Source organism: Chiloscyllium punctatum, chromosome 15 (assembly GCF_047496795.1).
Source record: "Chiloscyllium punctatum isolate Juve2018m chromosome 15, sChiPun1.3, whole genome shotgun sequence".
NCBI lineage: Eukaryota > Metazoa > Chordata > Chondrichthyes > Orectolobiformes > Hemiscylliidae > Chiloscyllium > Chiloscyllium punctatum.
The window spans coordinates 48,211,922-48,232,227 of NC_092753.1; the positions used below are offsets into that span (position 1 = coordinate 48,211,922).

The following is a 20,306-nucleotide window of genomic DNA, read 5'->3' on the forward strand; positions in this document are numbered from 1 at the left end:
TTGTCTTTGTGTTGTCTGTAGTTTTAAAATGCTACCTTCAAAAAGTCTGTTTTATCTTGCGATAGAAGTTAAGTGCTTGATTTTATGAAAAGACCTGAATTTTGATGGAATTTGGCTCCATCCACTGTTTTAAATAAATTCATCTGATGTGTGTTTCATGATTAGACATGATCTTTTCCTGACATGGTGAAGAGTTGTGAAAAGCATCATGCTTGAACAATTAGTGGCAAATTGATCTACAAGTAAAATACATGGCTGAAAGTCATAAATTATGTGAAAATGCATGAAATGACCTTCAATATCTTTCTTTCATTATAGTGGCAATAGGTGGAGAAGGAGAACAAGTTGCACTGGGCCTGAAGGGAAAGACTAGTACGAGTGGCTAAATGTGAAGTCAAATATTTTGGTATGAAAAGGGAAAGGAAGGGAAATATTGAGCACACCTTTCCTTCTGCTTGTGTAACAGTTTTGTGTTTGGAACATGCTTTGAGATTTGATTGAATTCTTTGATGAGGTAACATTGAAGTTTCTGTTATTACATCATCCATATTATATACTTAGACCTGCAGCAGGTATTTGACCAAGTGCTAAACACTTTAATAAATCTTTGGAATTAAGGACTAAATGGCAGTATTTCTGCAAAATTGGCTCAGTGCTGTAAAGCAAAGAGTGGATGTTGGGGATGGACAGACTTTTTTTTGATTGGGTGATGGTTTATCATATTACTCCCCACCAGGTAAAATATGGAATATTACCCTGGAGAAAAAAAAAGTCCCGATAGAAAACCATTTCTAGGTCTTGTTGTGATCTTATAGGAGTCTATCTCCTAACTGGCTAACTCCACATCCACTATCTACTTAATGAACATGAGAAGGTTACTCCAGACTGAAGGCCAAATAAGAGAACCTACAGAAATGCCAACCCCACTAGAATAGGTGGGATTTTGACATATATACTTCCATTTGTATTTTTAAAAAGCCAGAGCTTCAAAGTTGTGAAGATAGGTACAATCCCCTCTATGTGATGGCTTACAACTGTGTCCCACTAATGCCTGCAACTGTTGTGGGTGTTAAATATAGGAGGCTTTGTGGAGCCTTTGGCGACCCTTTGGTACGTAAATATTCATGTTGACTATTGACTGCTCAGTGAGTGCATAGCCCCCTTGCCACCTTTTGCTACCTCTCACAAGTTTGGCCTGTAGAAAGAACTTTGAAAAGTGTGGTGCTGGAAAAGCATAGCTAGTCAGGCAACATCCAAGGAGCAGGAAAAACAATGTTTTGAGCATAAGCCCAATTTATAAATCTGGTCTTTCATTGTAATGTTTTTCAGATCCTGCAAAGGAAATTGCTTCAATAGAAAAAGTAGTTAAGATTCCGTCCTAATATTTTTGTCCCCATAACTGGATCCACATTTTGTGGAAGTGTGAATTAGTAAGATCGGGCTGGATTATTTGTTACCCATGTATCAGGAAGTAAATTGTTCAGCAGCAAATAATGACCCATATGATTTACAAGCAATATTAACAAAAATACTGTTCTTTCTGGTGAATGAAACTATTAGTGACACTTAACTGTATATAGCTTGCAACTAGCATACATACCCATATCTGGTACATTATCAACGTTTTCATAAAATGGCATATTCTTTTGTGGTTTTTGGTCAAGTGCTGTAGAGGAAATAGGATTGATATATTAACAATAATAGTCTACTTTACATGATCTATTCCATCATCAATCAGTGAAACATTTTGATAATAGTGAAATTACCATGAGAAATTCCAAACAATATAGCACCAAAATTCCATTTCTTAACAACAATCAATCTCAACAATTCTCATTGAATTAAAAGTATCAATAGGCATCTGTCTCACTCCTTTAATATAATCTTGAACTGATTGAAGTTGATGCAAATTTCATGTAATTTACTTAATTTACATTATGGGTTGGAATGAATTCCAGTGCACTATTGGTAACAGATGAGCAAGCGTATGCTTGCACAATCACAGACATTTATAATTCAAAAATCATCATATCATTTCTGATCATAGAGCTTGCTTAGTGTCTAAAGAAGCTTTGGTAATTAATTGTGCTGAAGCAATTTGTGGAAATTGCACAGCTGCACCACATCAGTCAACCACTTATTTATCATTGTAACACATTTCCACTTTATTTTCAGGACAAGCTTTTCCTTGAGTGATGAGTAACTGTATCAAAGGTCTCGTTGAAAGCCAAATTTAGGACATCCACTGCAGTTGCTACATCTTCAAAGAAAGCCATTGATTTAGATTGACAAGCCTTCTGCTTCACAGGTATAACGTGTGAGAGATGCTCTCTAGATCACTTGAATAAGAAGCCACCTAATGGAGCTATTGAAAAGGAGGCCACATCCATCTAAGACACTATCACTTTTGAAGAACATAAATGGTTAGTTGATGACGGCATCCTAGATGTTGTGGTGGTGTCTCCATGGTCTTACTAGACCGTAGGGATGCTCTGTAGTTACAGAGACAACTGGTGGTGTTTTAACCTGAAGGCCACCATACTTAATGTGAGGGGAGACGTTGAGAAGGAGACTCCTTCATAGTAACCTCAGCTGGTGATAGGAGTTGACTCCATACTATTGGCATCACACCATCTAGTCAACTGAGCTAAACCAATGTGGGCTTTCAAAACATCTTTCACAAGACCCCTGCACAGATTACTTAACAAGGCAAGTCTGTTGCTGCAGAATTCTGACTATGGATCACGAGTTAACTATATTCCTTTCAGCAAGAAGTTGTGGTGAATGGTTATTGATGTACTAGAAGCCTGATTATGGATATATACATACCTTGCCTTTATGAGAGTTTAGCTTTTAGATTGTTATGTGTTCTGTGCAACTCTGTATGGCAGTCAATCTACATTAAATCTACAAGTTGCTGTAGCATAGAAATCAATTGGTTTGCTGGAATATCTGCTTCATAAGTTTTAATATGTTTCACTGTTTTAAATAAACTTATCTGAGGAGTATATCAGTCCCTGGTGTGTGTTTCATGATTAAACCATGATCTTTAACATGACATGGTGAACAGTTGTGGAAAGCATCATTCTCAAACAATTAGCGGCAAATTAATCTACGGGTAAAATACATGGCTGAAAGCCATAAATTATGCGAAAATGTATGAAATGACCTTCAATATCTTTATTTCATTACAGTCAGAATAAATGACTGCTATTGAAGGAGTCCAGTGAAAGGTGACTAGACTGACTCCCAGGATGGCAGGACTGACATATGAGGAAAGATTGGATTGACTGGGCTTGTACTCGCTGGAATTTAGAAGAATAAGGGGTGGGGGGGGGATTCTCATAAAAACATACAAAATCCTGATGGAACTGTAGAGGCTAGATCTGGGAAGAATGTTCCCAATGTTGGGGAAGTCCAGATCATGAGGTCAATTCTAAGAATAAGGGGTAAGCTATTCAGGACTGAGATAAGGACGAATTTCTTCACTCAGAGAGTTGTGAACCTGTGGAATTCTCTCCCACAGGAAGCTGTTGGGGCCAGTTCATTAGATATATTCACAAGGGAGCTGGACATGGCTAAATGGATCAAGGGCATGGAGAGAAAATGGGAATGGGATACTGAGATTGCATGATCAGCCATGATCCTATTGAATGGCAGTGCAGGCTCAAAGATCAAATAGTCTACTGCTGCAAGTATTTTCTATGTTTCTATGGAGAAACTAGTTTTACTTGTTTTGAGAAAAACAAGTGATCAAGTTGTGTGCCAGGTTGATGTAAAGCAAGGAAAATGTGGTTGATGACATAATGCTGGAATGTCTACGAAATGCTCTAATTGGGACACAACAGATGTCCTAACAGAATTCAAAATGATTAATCAGCATTCAGAGTTATGACTTTTAGATTTGGGTATCTGATACTGAGAAACAAGCCATTAAAATTTGCTTGGCAATTGAAGATGAAACCACAGGATAGAAAACATCAGGACTAATAACTAAGGTAGTAAAAGGCGCCTAAAAGATATGGCCCTGATTGGAAGACTAATTCAGTATCAGATTAAACTTCCATATTCATCAAGAGAATGCATGTCATTTAGACAGAAGCTAATAGAATCCATAGATCACTTTGAGAGCAAATGCAGAGAAAAGCTTCATTGTGATATTTCAGAATGTGTTGAAAGGGTCACCGGACTTGAAATGTTAACTCTGTTTCTCTCTCCACAGATGCTTCCTGACCTGCTGACTTTCTCCAGCACTTTGTTATTGTTTGAAGGATGTTCCCTCAACCCATGTTTTTGGATTCCAATTTTTACGATAAACCTATGGTAAAAAATCCTTTGAGATGAAATCAAAGATGTTTTTGTGAACCAGACATACATCCAAGCACTCCATGAAATTAAGGAAGACAGGACAGAAGATAAAATAGTTTGTGATAAGTTTTGAAAAATCCCATTGAATAATTCACTTGAGTTACAACTTTCCCTGAAGTCCTCCTTCAACAATAGTTTCCTTGATGAGCTAAGCCCATTTTTTTTCTCTTGCAGGTGAAGTTTAGGCTTTAGTCCAACCTGCAACTTGGAGACAAAGCCAACGGCTCTGAGGCAGGTTGCAAACTCAGCCTGGAGTCCTGTTTTCTCTGTGGAGGTCCATCACCAGTAGAATCCCAGCACTGTTTATTTAAACCATTCTACTAGCCTAGCTTTCAGTCATTTCAGTCATAGGTAATTCAACTACTGATGGCCCATCTTGCTGGACAAATTGGAAGATCAGTATGCCAACTAACTCTACCTCCCCCAGTAGAGTTTCCATTATGAGTTGGTGAGGTAACTGTAAAAGGATCATTGCTTATTTTGACATAATGATGTTGATTGTTCCCTTTTGTCCAGAGCTGACTGGAAGCAGAAGGCTCACCATCAAGTCCTTTGCGTCAGCCACAGCTGCAGGTCTGTGTAATGCAACAGGTTCAGGTGCTTTTGCAAATATAATTACGTAATTATTCTTGGCCATTTAATGAGTTCAGCAATGTTGTCCCATGAAACAAAAGAAGATAAACACAAAACTATAGAAGAGAATGTGTTTTTTTTTGGGGGGGGTTGTCATAATAGTTGTCAGTAGTATCCCTCAGAGATCATTGGGCTTTTTCATATATGATCTAGATACAGGTTTTACCGGAATGGTCCATAATTTAAAGATGACATGAACATTTATGTGACAGTCAAATGTACACAGGAAAAGTGATTTTTATAACTGAATGCAAATATTCTGAAGAAAAGGATCAAGCTTCTCCAACTTGAATATTTTACTTTCAGTTGGGTGCTACACGCACTATATTAAATAAATGTAAAGACAAAGGATCTTGGTGTTATTGTTTCTCAATAAGAGGTTTGTGACCAATACCAAAAAATCATAGCGAAAGAAAATAGAGTTAATAGAGTGCAAGCTATTAATATTAAATTGGGGATTCGCCTTTTTCCTTGTACAAGGTCTAGTTGAACTTAATCGGGAATATCACAGACCTATTGGTTTGCTCTCACGGTGGGGCACTGTATAATTCTCAGAACAAGCCCAAAAGATGGATACAAGAATTATTTTGAATTTGAAAAGCAATATTATGCAGAAAGGTTGGGTCCATTCCCCTTAGAACTGCTTAGACTGTGCAGTGGTTCAAAAGATGTATTCAAAACTGTTAATTCTTTTCCTCTGATGATGAAATCCATTTCCTGTATATCCAAATCTGTCAGAAGCTGAGAAGGAGGTGAGAGCATTAACATTTCAGAGCTGTTTGGGTTTAAAATTCTATAATCAGTACTTGCTTCATACAACTGGGCAGATTAGAGCTCAAGGGAAGTCCAGGGACTACCTGGTTTGGTGAAGCTAGTTATTGGTGAAGAGTTGGATTTCTGCTTGGAAATGAATACTGGAGAGAGAGCAGTTTGAGTCCAGGAGAGTGTAGGTATTGGAGAAGAGGGTGATTGACCAAAACAAGAGTAGTTATTGAGGCAGTCCATGAAAGAATGGCTCTTGACAGGGTGTTTCAAGGCCAGATCATTAAAACTGAGTAATGGTAAATACATATGAATTTTGATGAGATTTGATCACCCATCATGTCAGTATTGTTGTGGGAAAGTTGCTGAGCTTTTTCTCTTACGTCCAAGGATCTTACCTTTTCTATGCTTTAAGAATAAAGGTTACTGTTCTCTAATCAGATATTGTGAAGTTGGCAGCCTGATCTCTAATCATAACATCATTTGGTGATCTCTTCTAGGGTCATAACACATTTGAAAGAGGATTTCCAGTAGATAAATTTCAAATATTAAAGAACAAATAACAAAGAAAATTTACAGCCCATGAACAGGCACTTCACCCTTCCAACCCTGAGCCCATCCAAATATATTGTCTAAACCTGTCGGTCAATTCCTAAACATATGTACCCCTCTGCTTCCCACCTACTCATGCATCTGTCCAGACACATCTTAAATGAGTCTACCATGCCTGCCTCTACCACCTCTACCACCTCTGCTGGCAACACGTTCCAGATGCCCACCACCCTCTGTCTGAAGTACTTGCCGCATGTATCCCCCTTAAACTTTCCACCTCTCACCTTGAAAGCATGACCTTTCGTTATTGAATCCTTCACCCCGGGAAAAAGCTTGTCTCTGTCCATCCAGTCTATGCCCTTCATGATTTTGTAAACCTCCGTCAGGTCCCCCTTTGATCTCCTTTTTTCTAATGAAATTGAACCTAACCTAATCAACCTAATCATAGCTGGCAACTTCCATACCAGGCAACATCCTTGTAAACCTTCTCTGCACCTTCTCCAAAGCGTCCACATCCTTTTGGTAATGTGGTGACCAGAACTGTGCACAGTATTCTAAATGCGGCCAAACCAATGTCTTGTACAATTTTAACATGACTTACCAGCTCTTATACTTAATACCCCATCCAATGAAGGCAAGCATACTATATGCTTTATTGACCACTCTATCCACCTGTGCAGCAACCTTCAGGGTACAATAGACCTGCACTCCCAGAACTTTCTGCCCATCAACGTTTCCCAAGGCTCTTCCGTTCATTGTATAATTTGCTCTAGAATTAGTCTTGCCTAAAAGCATCACCTCACATTTGTCTGGATTGAAATCAATCTGCCACTTTTCTGCCCAACTCTCCAACTCTATATCCTCCTGTATTCTTTGACAGTCCCTTACACTTTCTGCTACTCCACCAATCTTCGTGTCATCTGCAAACTTGCCAATCATACCAACAATGCCCTCTTCCAGATCATTTATGTATATTACAAACAACAGTGGCCCCAACACTGACCCCTGCAGAACACCAATGGTCATCTTTCTCCATTTCGACAAACTCCCTTCAACTACTACTCTCTGTCTCCTGTGGCTCAACCTCTTCTTTATCCACCTAGCTAGACCTCCCTGCATACCATGTGACTTCACTTTCTCCATTGATCTACCATGGGGAACCTTATCAAATGCCTTACTAAAGTTCATGTATATGATATCAACAGCCCTTCCTTCATCTACCAACTTTGTCACTTCCTCGAAGAACTCTATTAAATTGGTATGGCATGATCTCCCATGCACAAAACCATGTTGCCTATCACTGATAAGCCCATTCTTTTCTAAATATAAATAGATCCTATCCCTCAGTACCCTCTCCAGCAGCTTTCCTACCATCGATGTCAGGCTCACTGGTCTGTAGTTACCCAGAATATCCCTACTACTCTTCTTGTACAGGGGAAAAACATGAGCAACCTTCCAGTCCTCCGGCACCTCACCTGTATTTAAGGATGCCACAAAGATATCTGTCAGGGCCCCAGCTATTTCCTCTCTCACCTCCCTCAGCAACCTGGGATAGATCCCGTCCGGTCCTGGGGATTTGTCCACCTTAATAACCTCTAGCCTACCCAACACACCTTCCCTCCTTACGTCAATGTGATCCAGACTAATCAAACTTCTATCTCTAATCTCAAAATTCATCATGTTCCTCTCCTCAGTGAAACATAAAAGTTATGTAAGTGTAGAATAAATCTAGAGGTAAAATAATTCTTTTCCAAGAGAATATTAGGCCAAGCTACTGACTCATGTGGTAAATGCCTTCTAAAGGGTATTGGACTAGTTCCAGGTGGGAAGCAAATTTTGCCTTATGAATGATTAACAACATACCAATCAGGATATGATGTATATAGCCTCCTGAATGCGCTCAAATTTGCTGTAAGGATAATAAGGCAAATTTTCAGATTTCTTATCCTCCTGATTAGCTTTGTTTGCCTTTCCCTGGAGATTACATGAGTGACAATTGTGGAGATGGGTGTAATTGTGATGTTTGGTTCATACCATTTTATGGGGTAGGCTCGACCATCAACAATAAGGCTTAGGAGTGTAGTTAGGCCATTCGGCCCATCAAACCTGCACCACTATTTGATTATGGCTGATACGTTTCTCAACTCCATTCTCACTACACCCATTGACCCCCTACTAATCATGAACCTATCTATCTCTTGTCTTTAATACTCTCAATGGCTTGGCAAAGAAATCCACAGATTAACCACCCTCTGGCTAAAGAAATTCTTCCCCATCTCTCTGTTCCAAAGGTTTGGCCCTTCACTCTGATATTATGACAGATTTGATTACTGCTGATTTTTTATAATCCATTAAGATAAATAATTAATTTGGCTTGCTTATTCTCTTGATTTCCTCCTGCAAAATAATTTTGACAATGAGAATCTGTCTTGTCAGACATGAGAAAGCAGAGTGTGAAAAACCAATCATTTTTTTTTATAATGAAGCACAAAGCAATCAGATCATCAGCAGGTTAGTTTCTCACATTATTATACTTCACAGAACTCTTCTCAAAGGTTTTAAAAATAAGAAAATATGGTGATCCACATTTAGTTGTAAATTATAAGCAATATGTATGTATAAATGAAGCCACAGATACCGAATCAAATCAAACCAATATTTGCTTCCCTGGAAAATATCGTTGTCAGCTTTTTCCAATCCTGAGTACAGCCATTCTCAAACTAAAGGGTTACCAGACTGTGGGCTGCCACCTCCAATGGAGTCACAGAGGTCGCATTGGAGTTGAGCTCCTCTTTCTCCAAGCAGCGATGGCAACTGTGATTAGGAGACTGCTTAGTCTAGATGTTCAGGCAGGGTAGCCCTGAACTCATTGGATCACTCCCAACAGACACAATTAGTGTTGGATCATAAACGCTTCAAGTGAGCACATTGTGCGCCAACTCTATGTAACAAGAGACTTGCAAGTGTAACTCTGACATCATGTGACTGTGGAAACGATGAAGTTCAATGACTGAACAATGAACGTGAGTGGCAGTCACAAACCTGACTGTGCTTCTCCTCCTATTTGCATGTTGTACAATCTGCTGACTACATTCACAGACACTGGAAACTCTCGTTTACAGATATCAGCAACTAGACCAAATTGGGAGAGAGGGGAGATGGGATGGTAAGTGAGTGGGTGGTGGAAGACGGGAATGGGAAGGAGGTTATTCAATGTGTGAAGGAGGAATAGTTGGGAAGAGGGGTTGTAAAAGAAATAAAGGTGACATGACAATAAACACTTACATTCAGCAAGTAGTTATGTTACAGAATGCACTGCCTGGATGTGTAGTGGAGGCATTCAAAAGGGCATTGAATGATTGTTTGGATAAAATAATTTGTAGCAGTATGGGGTAAAAACAAGAGATTGACACTAAGTAATGATACCCATTTGAAAGGTGGGTGCAGGGACGAGGGGTTGAAAGGCTTCCTTCTGCGCTGTAAGCCATCTGTGACTGGGGAGGAGGTGGGTACTTGGTCTGAGAGGCTGCTCACTGTGGGTTTGGAGATGAGGAGTGTTGGGGACAAACTGTATTTATTTGTGATGGATGAGGGGCATCACCAAGTCTTTGTCACTGGGGAATATGGAGAACTTGGCTGAAACCCCTATGAGTGCCCAAAATAATATCATTTTTGCAATGCAACCTAAAGTGTCAATTTTCATAATTACTAAATGTGGTATTATGTGTTTATTTATAGTATGTAATCTTTGAGAATTATTTACTAAATGATACTATGCTGCTTGCTGTTTTGTTTTGAGACATAAATACTGCAGATGCTGGAAACCAAAGTGACCAGGCTGGAGGCTGGAAGAACGCAGAAAGGCAGGCAGCATCAGGAGGTAGAGAAGTCGATGGTTTGGATGGAACCCTCCTTCAGTCCTGAAGAAGGGTTAAACCCGAAATGTCAACTTCCCTAGCTCCTGGTGCTGCCTGGCTTGTTCTCCCAGACTCCTGCCTGTCTGCTGTTTTGTTTTTGCTGGTGTCAGAAGTAATTTTCAATTTCAGATACGAAAATGGGGTACCTTGAAAAATAGTTTCGGAAACAGTGCTTTCCAAAAAGTATGGACATTCGTAAAACGATCGGAAAGGTTTTTAACTGAATTATTTAATCTCAACTGAGATTGCAATTGAAGGACTTCAATGCATCAAGATTTAAAAGGTTAAGAGATTTGAACAAGATTTTCTTTCCTGATTGAAATCTGATAGTAGATGCTGGAAGGTGTGGGAACACAGGATAAGAAAAGTATCAGTTACGATGTTAGAACTGTCAAACAGTCTGCTAACATTTAGTAATTAGGCTGACACATGAGGACTAGCAATTTGAGTCAGGCAAGAAGAGATTGGCAAAAAAATTAGCCAACAAAATAGCTTCTAAATCTGATTGTACAGTCTTCATACATTCAATACCTTTTGGGTCAACAATGGTACCTACACCTGCACGCACATCTCTGTTACAAGCCGTGGGTTAGATTGTTAGCATGGATGCTGGGAATGAGCACCAGAAATAAGCAAGAGCAGATGATTATCATATCAGTCAATGTGTGATGTTGGTTTGATGCCAACAATGGTATTTTCAATGAACAGTTCCTGAAAACGCTGTCTGTTGACTTTGCATAGCTGAACCATTGTTCAGTAACACACACAATACCTTTCACTCACGCTACTTAAAGTCTTCAGCACTACTTTGAATTTAATTGGCTGTTACTAGATTTGCAAAAGGTACTCGGAGGCTTGCTTACTCATTAAGTTTGGTGAAATCTGCAGCTTGTTTTCTAATTTAGTCATTCACAATATCATAGCTGAACCAGTGTTTATTGCCCACTTCCAATTGCCCTTGAGATGCTAGAAGTCAGCACCAGAGATCCGGGTTCAATTCCCGCCTCAGGCGACTGACTATGTGGAGTTTGCACATTCTCCCCATGTCTGCGTGGGTTTCCTCCGGGTGCTCCGGTTTCCTCCCATAGTCCAAAAAAATGTGCAGGTTAGGTGAATTGGCCAAGCTAAATTGCCTGTAGTGTTAGGTGAAGGGGTAAATGTAGGGGAATGGGTCTGGGTGGGTTGCACTTCGGTGGGTCGGTGTGGACTTGTTGGGCTGAAGAGCCTGTTTCCACACTGTCAGTAATCTAATCTAATCTGAACTACTGAAATCCATTGCTGTTGGTACATTGCTATCAGGAATGGAATTTCAGGGTTTGACCCAGCTGTAGTGAAGGAATGGATGTACAGTTGAAAGATGGTGGTGTTTCAATGCATTAGCTACCCTTGCTCTCTTTTAAGTGTTGTTGATGGAAACTCAGTAAGGTGCTGCATTGCATCTTGTAGATATAACAAACTGCTGCTGACAGTGATAGAGGCAGTGAATGATTAAAGGTGGATGATGAGGTGCGATTCAGCTTTGTTACTTTATCTTGGATGGTATTGAGATTTGACCTGCACCCATCCATGCAAGCAGAAAGTAATCTATCATAGTCCTGATTTGTACATCATAGTTGCTGGATAAGGCTCAGAGAATTAGAAGGAGAGTTTTTTTCTGTAGAACCACTCGCCTCTGGCCTGCTTTTCTCACCATACATTCATATTGCTGGTCCAGTTTCTAATTGATAATAATCTCAGGGTCTGGATAGTCAGGGATTCATTGAAGGTAACTGCATTAAATACCAAGAGACAGGTTTAGATTCTCTCTCACTGGAGCTGCTCACCTCCTGGCACTTGTCAGCCAAAGACTGAATATCATCTTGCTCTTTCAGGAATGGATCATCCCATTACCTGAGGATTTGTGAGTGCTATGAATGTTGTGCAATCATCAGCAAATACCTCGAATACTGACTTTATGGTGAGGAGAAGGCGATTAAGTCCAGGTTTCTCTTCATCAGAACTGTCTATAGTCCCAGCATGTGGCCACTGCACCTGTCTGGCATTGTGGCCTTTCCAGTTCAATGGCTACTCCATAAAGGGTGACTTCCTGCTGGGGCATGGAGTGGTAGTCTAACTCCCTGATGATGTGCCCATCTTTAAGTTGGTGAGTGCAATCTGCCACTGTGGTGGATGGTTTCACTGGACCTATAAAAACCAACACTGAGTCTAGAGTTTGATAGGACACAAACTGAGCATGGGTGGGCATGTGGTTGCAAATTAACTGTCACTTGATAGCACTGTCAACAACACGATCTATTGCATTGCCAATGATCGACACAAGATTCTTGTAAGGGAACTGCCTCAGAACAAATAACATCCAGGTGATGAGTCCAAACAATAGTTGGAAACTTCTTTAAAAGAAAGGTCCTACTGATTCCAGCATTACAAGTGGTCTTTTTGGGAAAGCACTGTAATTATCTGGCCCATGTGGAAGCAATACTAAAGCCCAGCTCAGCATTCTTGAAGGACCATCTACACCAGACTTTCTACAGCCAGTGTGTCCAGAAGGCCAGAAATGGCAGAGATGCAGACATTTGAATGTTGCAAGTGTATGCTTTGTCAGTTGCTAATAACTTTTTTGAAGTGAAAGAGCAAATAAAATGGATTTTGTCATTGCCATATAACTGTTTTACTCACCTTTAACTGCTGGTTTTCTCTTCTTTTTCCATATAACTAATACAATTATCATAAGCACGACTGCTGCTCCAACAACTAAAACAGAGAAGTAATGGTAAAATGTTAATACAAGATCATTGTAAATGGCATTTCTGTTCACTATTGGTTTTTTGAAGTGTCCATTTTCCATGCAATGTTTGGTGGGGAATATTCAACTACTGAAAGTCCAACCTGAACATTCAAGAAATCTTACTCACTAGCTGCATTAAAAGAAAAAAAAATCAAACTCACTGCTCAATAAACGGATTGGAAACTACTACTATTGAACAGCATATGGTGGTGATTCATCCATGGCAGCTCAATAATAATTAAATGGGTTATAAAGTCTAATTAAAGTATTGGGATGTGACAAAATCCCGACAAGTCATTGAAAAAGTTAATGATTTTCAAATCTAGATTATTGAATCATGTAAGATTGTTATAATAAAGCAGTAGGAATAAATAACAAAGAGTCAGAAGCACTAAATTCAAACGTATTTAACATATTCACATTCCCTTTGATGAATCTAGTAAATTTTTTTACATTTGTGCTTGATAGATTCTATATAGTATTCTTCCCATAATAAACATTAATTATGTAAGGGATAATTAAGGAGTATTTGCTAAAATTTGAAAGAATATGAAAACAATTACAGAAACATGATTTCGATAATATTATCACCTGAAATGTATATTGGCACTTTTCTCATATGAAGATCCTTCAACATGATGCTATCTGTTAATGACAAAAGGCTTAATCGTCACTTGTTTTAATTGTCTGCTGTTATCATTATTAATCATTAACTAATATACTATTACTATTTACAAATTCAACACACAGATGTTTTAATTTGGTGTGGAATTCCTGACAAAAATTTATGAGCCACTGGAAAAACAATCAGGAAACAAAGGAACTGGAGTCAATCTTTAAGCCAAGCTCATTTCATAACTCAATGAGATCACATCTGATCAACTTCATTGGTCAGTCTTTCATCCATAGCCCTCAACACTCTTCCTCACAGAAGCCTCTGAACATCTGTCTTGAAAATTTCAATTGAGTTAATTTGGTTCTATTTGTATAATTACATAACATCTCAAAAACAGGTAACTTTTAAAAATTCTCTTAAGGATTTGAGTGTTACTGCTAGACTACCATTTGTTATCTATGGCGAAAGTGAGGACTGCAAATACTGGAGATCAGAGACAAGATTAGAGTGGTGCTGAAAAAGTACAGCAAGTCAGGCAGCATCCGAGGAGCAGGAAAATTGATGTTTCAATCAGCAATCTGCTCCTGCCTGAAACGTTGAGTTTCCTGATCCTCAGATGCTACCTGACCAGCACCACTCTAAACTTGTCATTTGTTATCTATGTCTAGTTGCCCTTGAAAAGGTGATAGTGAATCACCTTCTTGAACCGCTGCAGTCCATGTATTATAGGTAAACCCACACTGTTGTGAGGAATTACTTTCCAGAATTTAGATCCAGTGACTGTGAGGGATTGAAGATATTTTTCCATGCCAAGAATAATATGGATGGGAACTTGTAGGTGGTGGTGTATCCACCATTTACTGCCTTTGTCCTTTAAGATGGTAAATTTTGTGGGTTTGGAAGCTGCTTTCACAGGACATTTAGTGACTTGCTGCACTGCAGTTGCTGTGCTGTAGTAGTAGAAGAAGTGAATGTTTAAGGTGGTGAATGGGATGTCAATCATGTCTGCCGCTTTGTCCCAGATGGGTTTGTGCTCCCTGAATGTTGTTGGGGCTACAATCTTCCAGGTAAATGGAGAGTATCCCATCACACATGAACTACAGCAGGTCAAGAAGACAGCTCACCACTACCTACTCATGGAAACCTAGGGATTAGCAATAAATGCTGGCCATCCAGTGATGCCCACATTCTACAAGTGAATAAAAAAAAACTATGACTTGTGCTTTGTGAATTCTGGGTGGACACCAGGGAGGCAGGAGATGAGTCACTGCATTTGTGATCACAGTATTTATATGGTTGGTTCAGTACAGTTTCTAATCATAGTGCTTTACACCATGAAAAGAGGTTCCTTGGTCAATCATGTCGGCATAAGTCATCAAGTATCTACCTATTCTAATCTCATTTTCAAGGACTTGCCCTGTAGCCTTGAATGCTAAGATGTTTCAAGTGTTCATCTAAATATTTCTTAAATGCTACATTGTTGCTGCTTCTAACACACTTTCAGTCATTGAGTTCTAGCTACCACTCACCCTCTGCTTAAAAATATATCTTCTTAAAGCCAGTTTAAATCCTTTCCCCTTTATCTTATATCTATGCCCTCTGGTAATTGACCCCTCGATCAAATAAGGGGATAATTCTATTCCTGTTAATTCTGTTTATGTCCCTCATAATTGTGTAAACCTCAATCAGATCCTCCCTCAACTTTCTCTGTTCAATGAAAACACCCCTAATTTATGTAGCCCCTCCCCATAACTGAAATGCTTCAGCCTGGGCCTCATCCTGATAAATTTGCTCGGCACCCTCTCCAGTGGAAACACTTCTTTCCTATAGTGTGTCATTAGAACCGCACACAGTATTTTAGTTGTGAAAGTAAAAGGTTCAGGGCACTATTTGAAGAAGGGTATGAAACTCACTCAGGATCTGAGGGGTGCAGGGACACAACATTCTCCCTGAAAATGATTCTTTGATTCTGAAGCATAAAGCTTTAATGCCATTTACAGCATGATGCCTCTTCCAGCTTCTGCTGACTTTGGTGAGGTTTGTTAAGGGGTCCTGCTTTTACCATGTCTCAGCTTTTACTCCAGAAACTGCCTATGTATACACCTACTGAATAAAATGCCAAGGACATAATTAACCTATTAAAAGTACGTCTTGATTTTGAGGGTTGAGACTCATTTATAGTGGTTGGGCCGCACGGTGGCACAGTGGTTGGGCGACATGGTGGCACAGTGGTGTGGGTGGCACAGTGGCACAGTGGTTAGCACTGCTGCCTCACAGCGCCAGAGATCCAGGTTCAATTCCCACCTCAGGCGACTGACTGTGTGGAGTTTGCACATTCTCCCCGTGTCTGCGTGGGTTTCCTCCGGGTGCTCCGGTTTCATCCTACAGTCCAAAAATGTGCAGGCTAGGTGAATTGCCCATGCTAAATTGCCCGTAGTGTTAGGTGCAGGGTAAATGTAGGGGAATGGGTGTGGGTGGGTTGCACTTCAGTGGGTCAGTGTGAACTTGTTGGGCCGAAGAACCTATTTCCACACTGTAAGTAATCTAATCTAAAAACGTAAGTAATCTAATCTAATCTATAGCCTTTAGCACTAACTGCATGAAAATACCTGAAAAACATCTCTCAACACTTTTTTTATCATTACCTTCTATTTCGTGCAAGTTAACTAGTGAACTTATAGCCAGCCATGCAATATTTAATTTCTCATATTAAAACAATAACTTTAACTATTGCATAAGTTGTTCCCATTTAGAGCAAGTTATAAATTTAAGATATTTTCTTACTCTATCTTTACCATTTACATTCAAATATATTTTGTACTCCTGTTTTCCATTTGGAAAGGTCTGAAATATGCAAAAATACCAATCCTCGTCTTCTTTGAGAGTTTTTTTGATTGAGATTGTGGAACGATGACTGTTGACTTCCATTCTTATTCGCTTATCATGGTGATGAGTACCGTTTGGACTGTACACTGCAAGTTTTGTTTTGTTTCTGGATTTTTTCCATTCAACTAATGCTATCTTGGCATCTTCAGAATAGTCACACCGTAATGTAACTGACTGACCCTCCATAACTGTTACATTCCCTTTAGTATGAAGTTCCATTGTTTGCACACCTAGGTAGAAAAAGAGAGAATAGAGTTCAAATCCTGCTGTCCACAGATCTCAACCGACCAGACCCAAGGTTTCACAACTCTTTATTACCCTTTCAACCAGATCCACCTGCCACTGAGTCACCCATACCCCCGACCAGACCTGACTTCTACCTTACTAATCCTCAGGCTGTAAAACTGCCACCAAAACACCCAACCAGATCTCCAACAACTGGATTATTACTGATCATTTACCACCTAACTCATTCAATTGCTCACTTCAACCTCCAGAATGTTACTCACTCACTCACTCATGCATTCATCCACACATCTATTCACTCATCCATTCATTAACCCACAGTCATTCATGAAAAGATTTGATTTTTCAAAAAACTTCCCAATACAGCAGCTAATGCTGTTAAAAGGGAGTATGTCTCCACCTATCTCCAATTTTTTATATTCACTGGACCAACCTTGGAGATGTGCTGGCCATTTCTAAGATTTTGGATGAATTAGCAGCTGCCACTAATCAGAAGATCCAGGCCAAGGTATTCAAAACTCACCTTGTCTAAATGGATTTGTGATGTACTTCCAGAGCAGTGGTTGGGACCAGCATATGTCAGAGTTAGAAATGCAGATCTCTTTAAGGCTCAAATAGATTATCTCCACAGTTGACTGAGAGCAGGTGATAGAAACATGGAAACATAGAAAAGAGGAGCAAACAGAGTGGGGATTAGTAGTAATGTACTTACCTCAGAGCCAGGAGCCCTGGGTGCAAGTCCTATCTGCTCAGAAAATGTGTAATAACATCTCTGAACAGGTTGATAGAAACTTTCTAATAGAAGTAGGTGAAGGCTATTCAGCCCTTTTGCACCTGCTCTGCTATTTAATTTCATTATGGCTGTTAATCCAACGGAGTCCCTGTTCCCAGTTTCTCTCCAAATCATTTAACCTTTATTTTCGAGCTGAATTCTTCCAAGGGACAACTTTGGCATGCATTGTCTCCTCCTCTAACATTACTCAATTTAGTTCCTTCCCTTGTTTTCCACACCTTTTTGATTTTCATTATCACACTAACACTGGCGAGCAGTGTTTTTAACTATTAGTTGGGTGACTAGATAAGTTTATGATGGGTTTATTAACATTTTAAAAACAGAAGCCAAGTTCTTAAATGTGAGCACTTCGAGGATGGGTGCATTATTTCCCAACTAACTTCATTTTGATTTCATCTCCTCCTTTGTTTCCTACCCTATTTGATTTTTATTATCGTAACACTACCCTGGGGACTGTTTATAATAATTTGTTAGTGGTTGTCAGAATGTAAGACTATTCAATGCAGGAGAAGACATAGATTATTGGGCTATCAAGTCTGCACTGCCATTCAATCAGGTAATGACTCATCTCACAATCATCAACTCTACGTGATTGCCCTATCTCCATAAGCTTTGATTCCCTTACTGTTTGAAAAACTGTCTCTTTGCCTTGAATACATTTAACAACAGCCTCCAAAGCCCCTCTGCCAGTAAAAAAAAAGTATAGATTGGCTACACTGGCAGAATCAATTGTTCCTCATCTTTGTGTTAAATGGATGACCCATTACTCTGACGTTATGGTCTCTGGCCCTATATTGTCACAGAAGGGGAAGGAGCCTCTTGGCATTTACCTGTAAGCCCACTAACAACCTTATATGTTTCCTCTCATTCTTCTAAATTGCAATGAGTACATCTCAATGTAAGCAAACATTCCTGATAAGAAAATCCATGCATACTCAAAATCAATCTAGTGAATCTTCTCTGGTCTGTCTTCAATGCTAATACATCAATGCAATGTTTCACATTTCCCACATTATATTCCGTTTGCCAAATTATTGCTCACACACTTTACCTCTCCCTATTCCTCTGTAGTCTCATTTTGTGCTTTTCACTCTTTACTTTCCCAAATATTTTTCTATCATCTCATACCTGGCAATAGTACATTCACTTCTGTCATCTAGTTCATTAATATTTATTGTTAATAATAGTGACCCAAACATTGATCCTTGTGATACTCTCCTAGTTAGAGGTTGTTATCCTGAAAATATCCCAATTATCCCACTCTCTGTCTTCTATTACTTAGCTAATCCTCCATCCTTCCTTATATCCTACTCCCAGCACCACAAGTTCTTGCCTTATTAAGTAACCCTGCGTGTGCCATGTTTTCAAATGTCTTTTGAAAATCCAAATATTTTACAACTACTGCTTCTCCTTTATCTATCCTGCTTGTTACTTTATCATGATCACTGTTTCCTGAGGATCTCCTATTCTAAGATCATTTATTAAAAATGTCTTATTACACATTACTATCTTCAAAGTAACCTGATCCCTGTTTAGATCCACAAAATATTGTTCCAGCAAACTATCCTGAATATTACCTTTGGATTCTTCTTCATGGCTACCTTTGCCAATTTGATTTTACAAATCTACATGAAGATTACAGTCTCCTATGGTTAGTGTACTGCCTTTTTACATGCCCTCATTATATTCTGATTAATTCTCTATTCTACGGAACAGTTCCTATTAGGTGGCTACTTTCCCCCATATCTCCTTCCCCTTCTTATTTCTTACCTCCACTCATATAGATTTTACATCATTCATAACTTTCTTTATTTGATGATGGGTGCCTTTTTTAAAAAAAGTTGATTTCTTGCCTCTAGTGGACCATTATTGTTACTTGTTAATAGGATGAATTGTTAATTTGGGCATGCGTTTATTAGTAAAGAAGAAGTGCTGAGTTCTTTCCCACGAGGGTGTTAAGTTTTGGAAGTGGAAAGCACCTAGAAGGGAAAAGTGAAAACTTATGTTTGCGCTAAACTATACATTTACAATGGATCCTTTAAAACTGGTCACATCTTTTGTTGCCTAATTCAGCCTCTGTAATAACCCTGAGGACATGTTTGTAAGAGCATTGTCTCAGTCAAATCCCTCGAACTCAGCACCACCTTCCTAACCTGCAATCTTCTTCCTGACCTCTCCCCCCCACCCCCACTCCGGCCTATCACCCTCACCTTGACCTCCTTCCACCTATTGCACTTCCAACGCCCCTTCCCCAAGTCCCTCCTCCCTACCTTTTATCTTAGCCTGCTGGATACACATTCCTCATTCCTGAAGAAGGGCTCATGCCCGAAACGTAGATTCTCCTATTCCTGGGATGCTGCTTGACCTGCTGCGCTTTTCCAGCAACACATTTTCAGCAGTTTAAGAGCATTAACCAACTTCACTTCAATAATAATGAGGTGAAAATCTGCTTCATTTGTTGTGCAAGGAATGTTAACAAAGATACCAGAAACAAATGAAGTATTTGCAAAAACTACCATTGGTGTTTGATGTAATTTTGGTGAAACAGTTGATACTTTTGACAGTGCAGCCCTCTCTCAGTACTGCATTTGGACTGAAGGTCTTGTGTTAAGACTGTCTTTCCACAATGTACCAGATTTGATAACAAACTTGATATGACTAATGTTCAGTCAATGCTGGGATGTGTGTTTGGCTTATAATTCTTGGGTTGTCTGATTTTTTATGTGTGATTACTTTTAAAAAGTTAAA

General features: G+C 39.4%; 1 protein-coding gene across 1 annotated transcript in view; it reads right to left on the reverse strand.

Moving 5' to 3' along the window:
* LOC140485963 (uncharacterized) overlaps positions 1–18,714 on the reverse strand; it is a 35,908-nt gene extending 17,194 nt beyond the window's left edge. Inside the window, exons 1-5 of the mRNA XM_072584404.1 lie at positions 18,687–18,714; positions 16,425–16,749; positions 13,609–13,664; positions 12,909–12,983; positions 1,601–1,666 (exon numbers count right to left, since the gene is read on the reverse strand). Coding sequence (XP_072440505.1) covers positions 1,601–1,666; positions 12,909–12,983; positions 13,609–13,664; positions 16,425–16,749; positions 18,687–18,714 — 550 coding nt within the window. The remainder of the gene's footprint in view (positions 1–1,600; positions 1,667–12,908; positions 12,984–13,608; positions 13,665–16,424; positions 16,750–18,686) is intronic.
* Between the last annotated feature and the right edge of the window lie 1,592 nt (positions 18,715–20,306).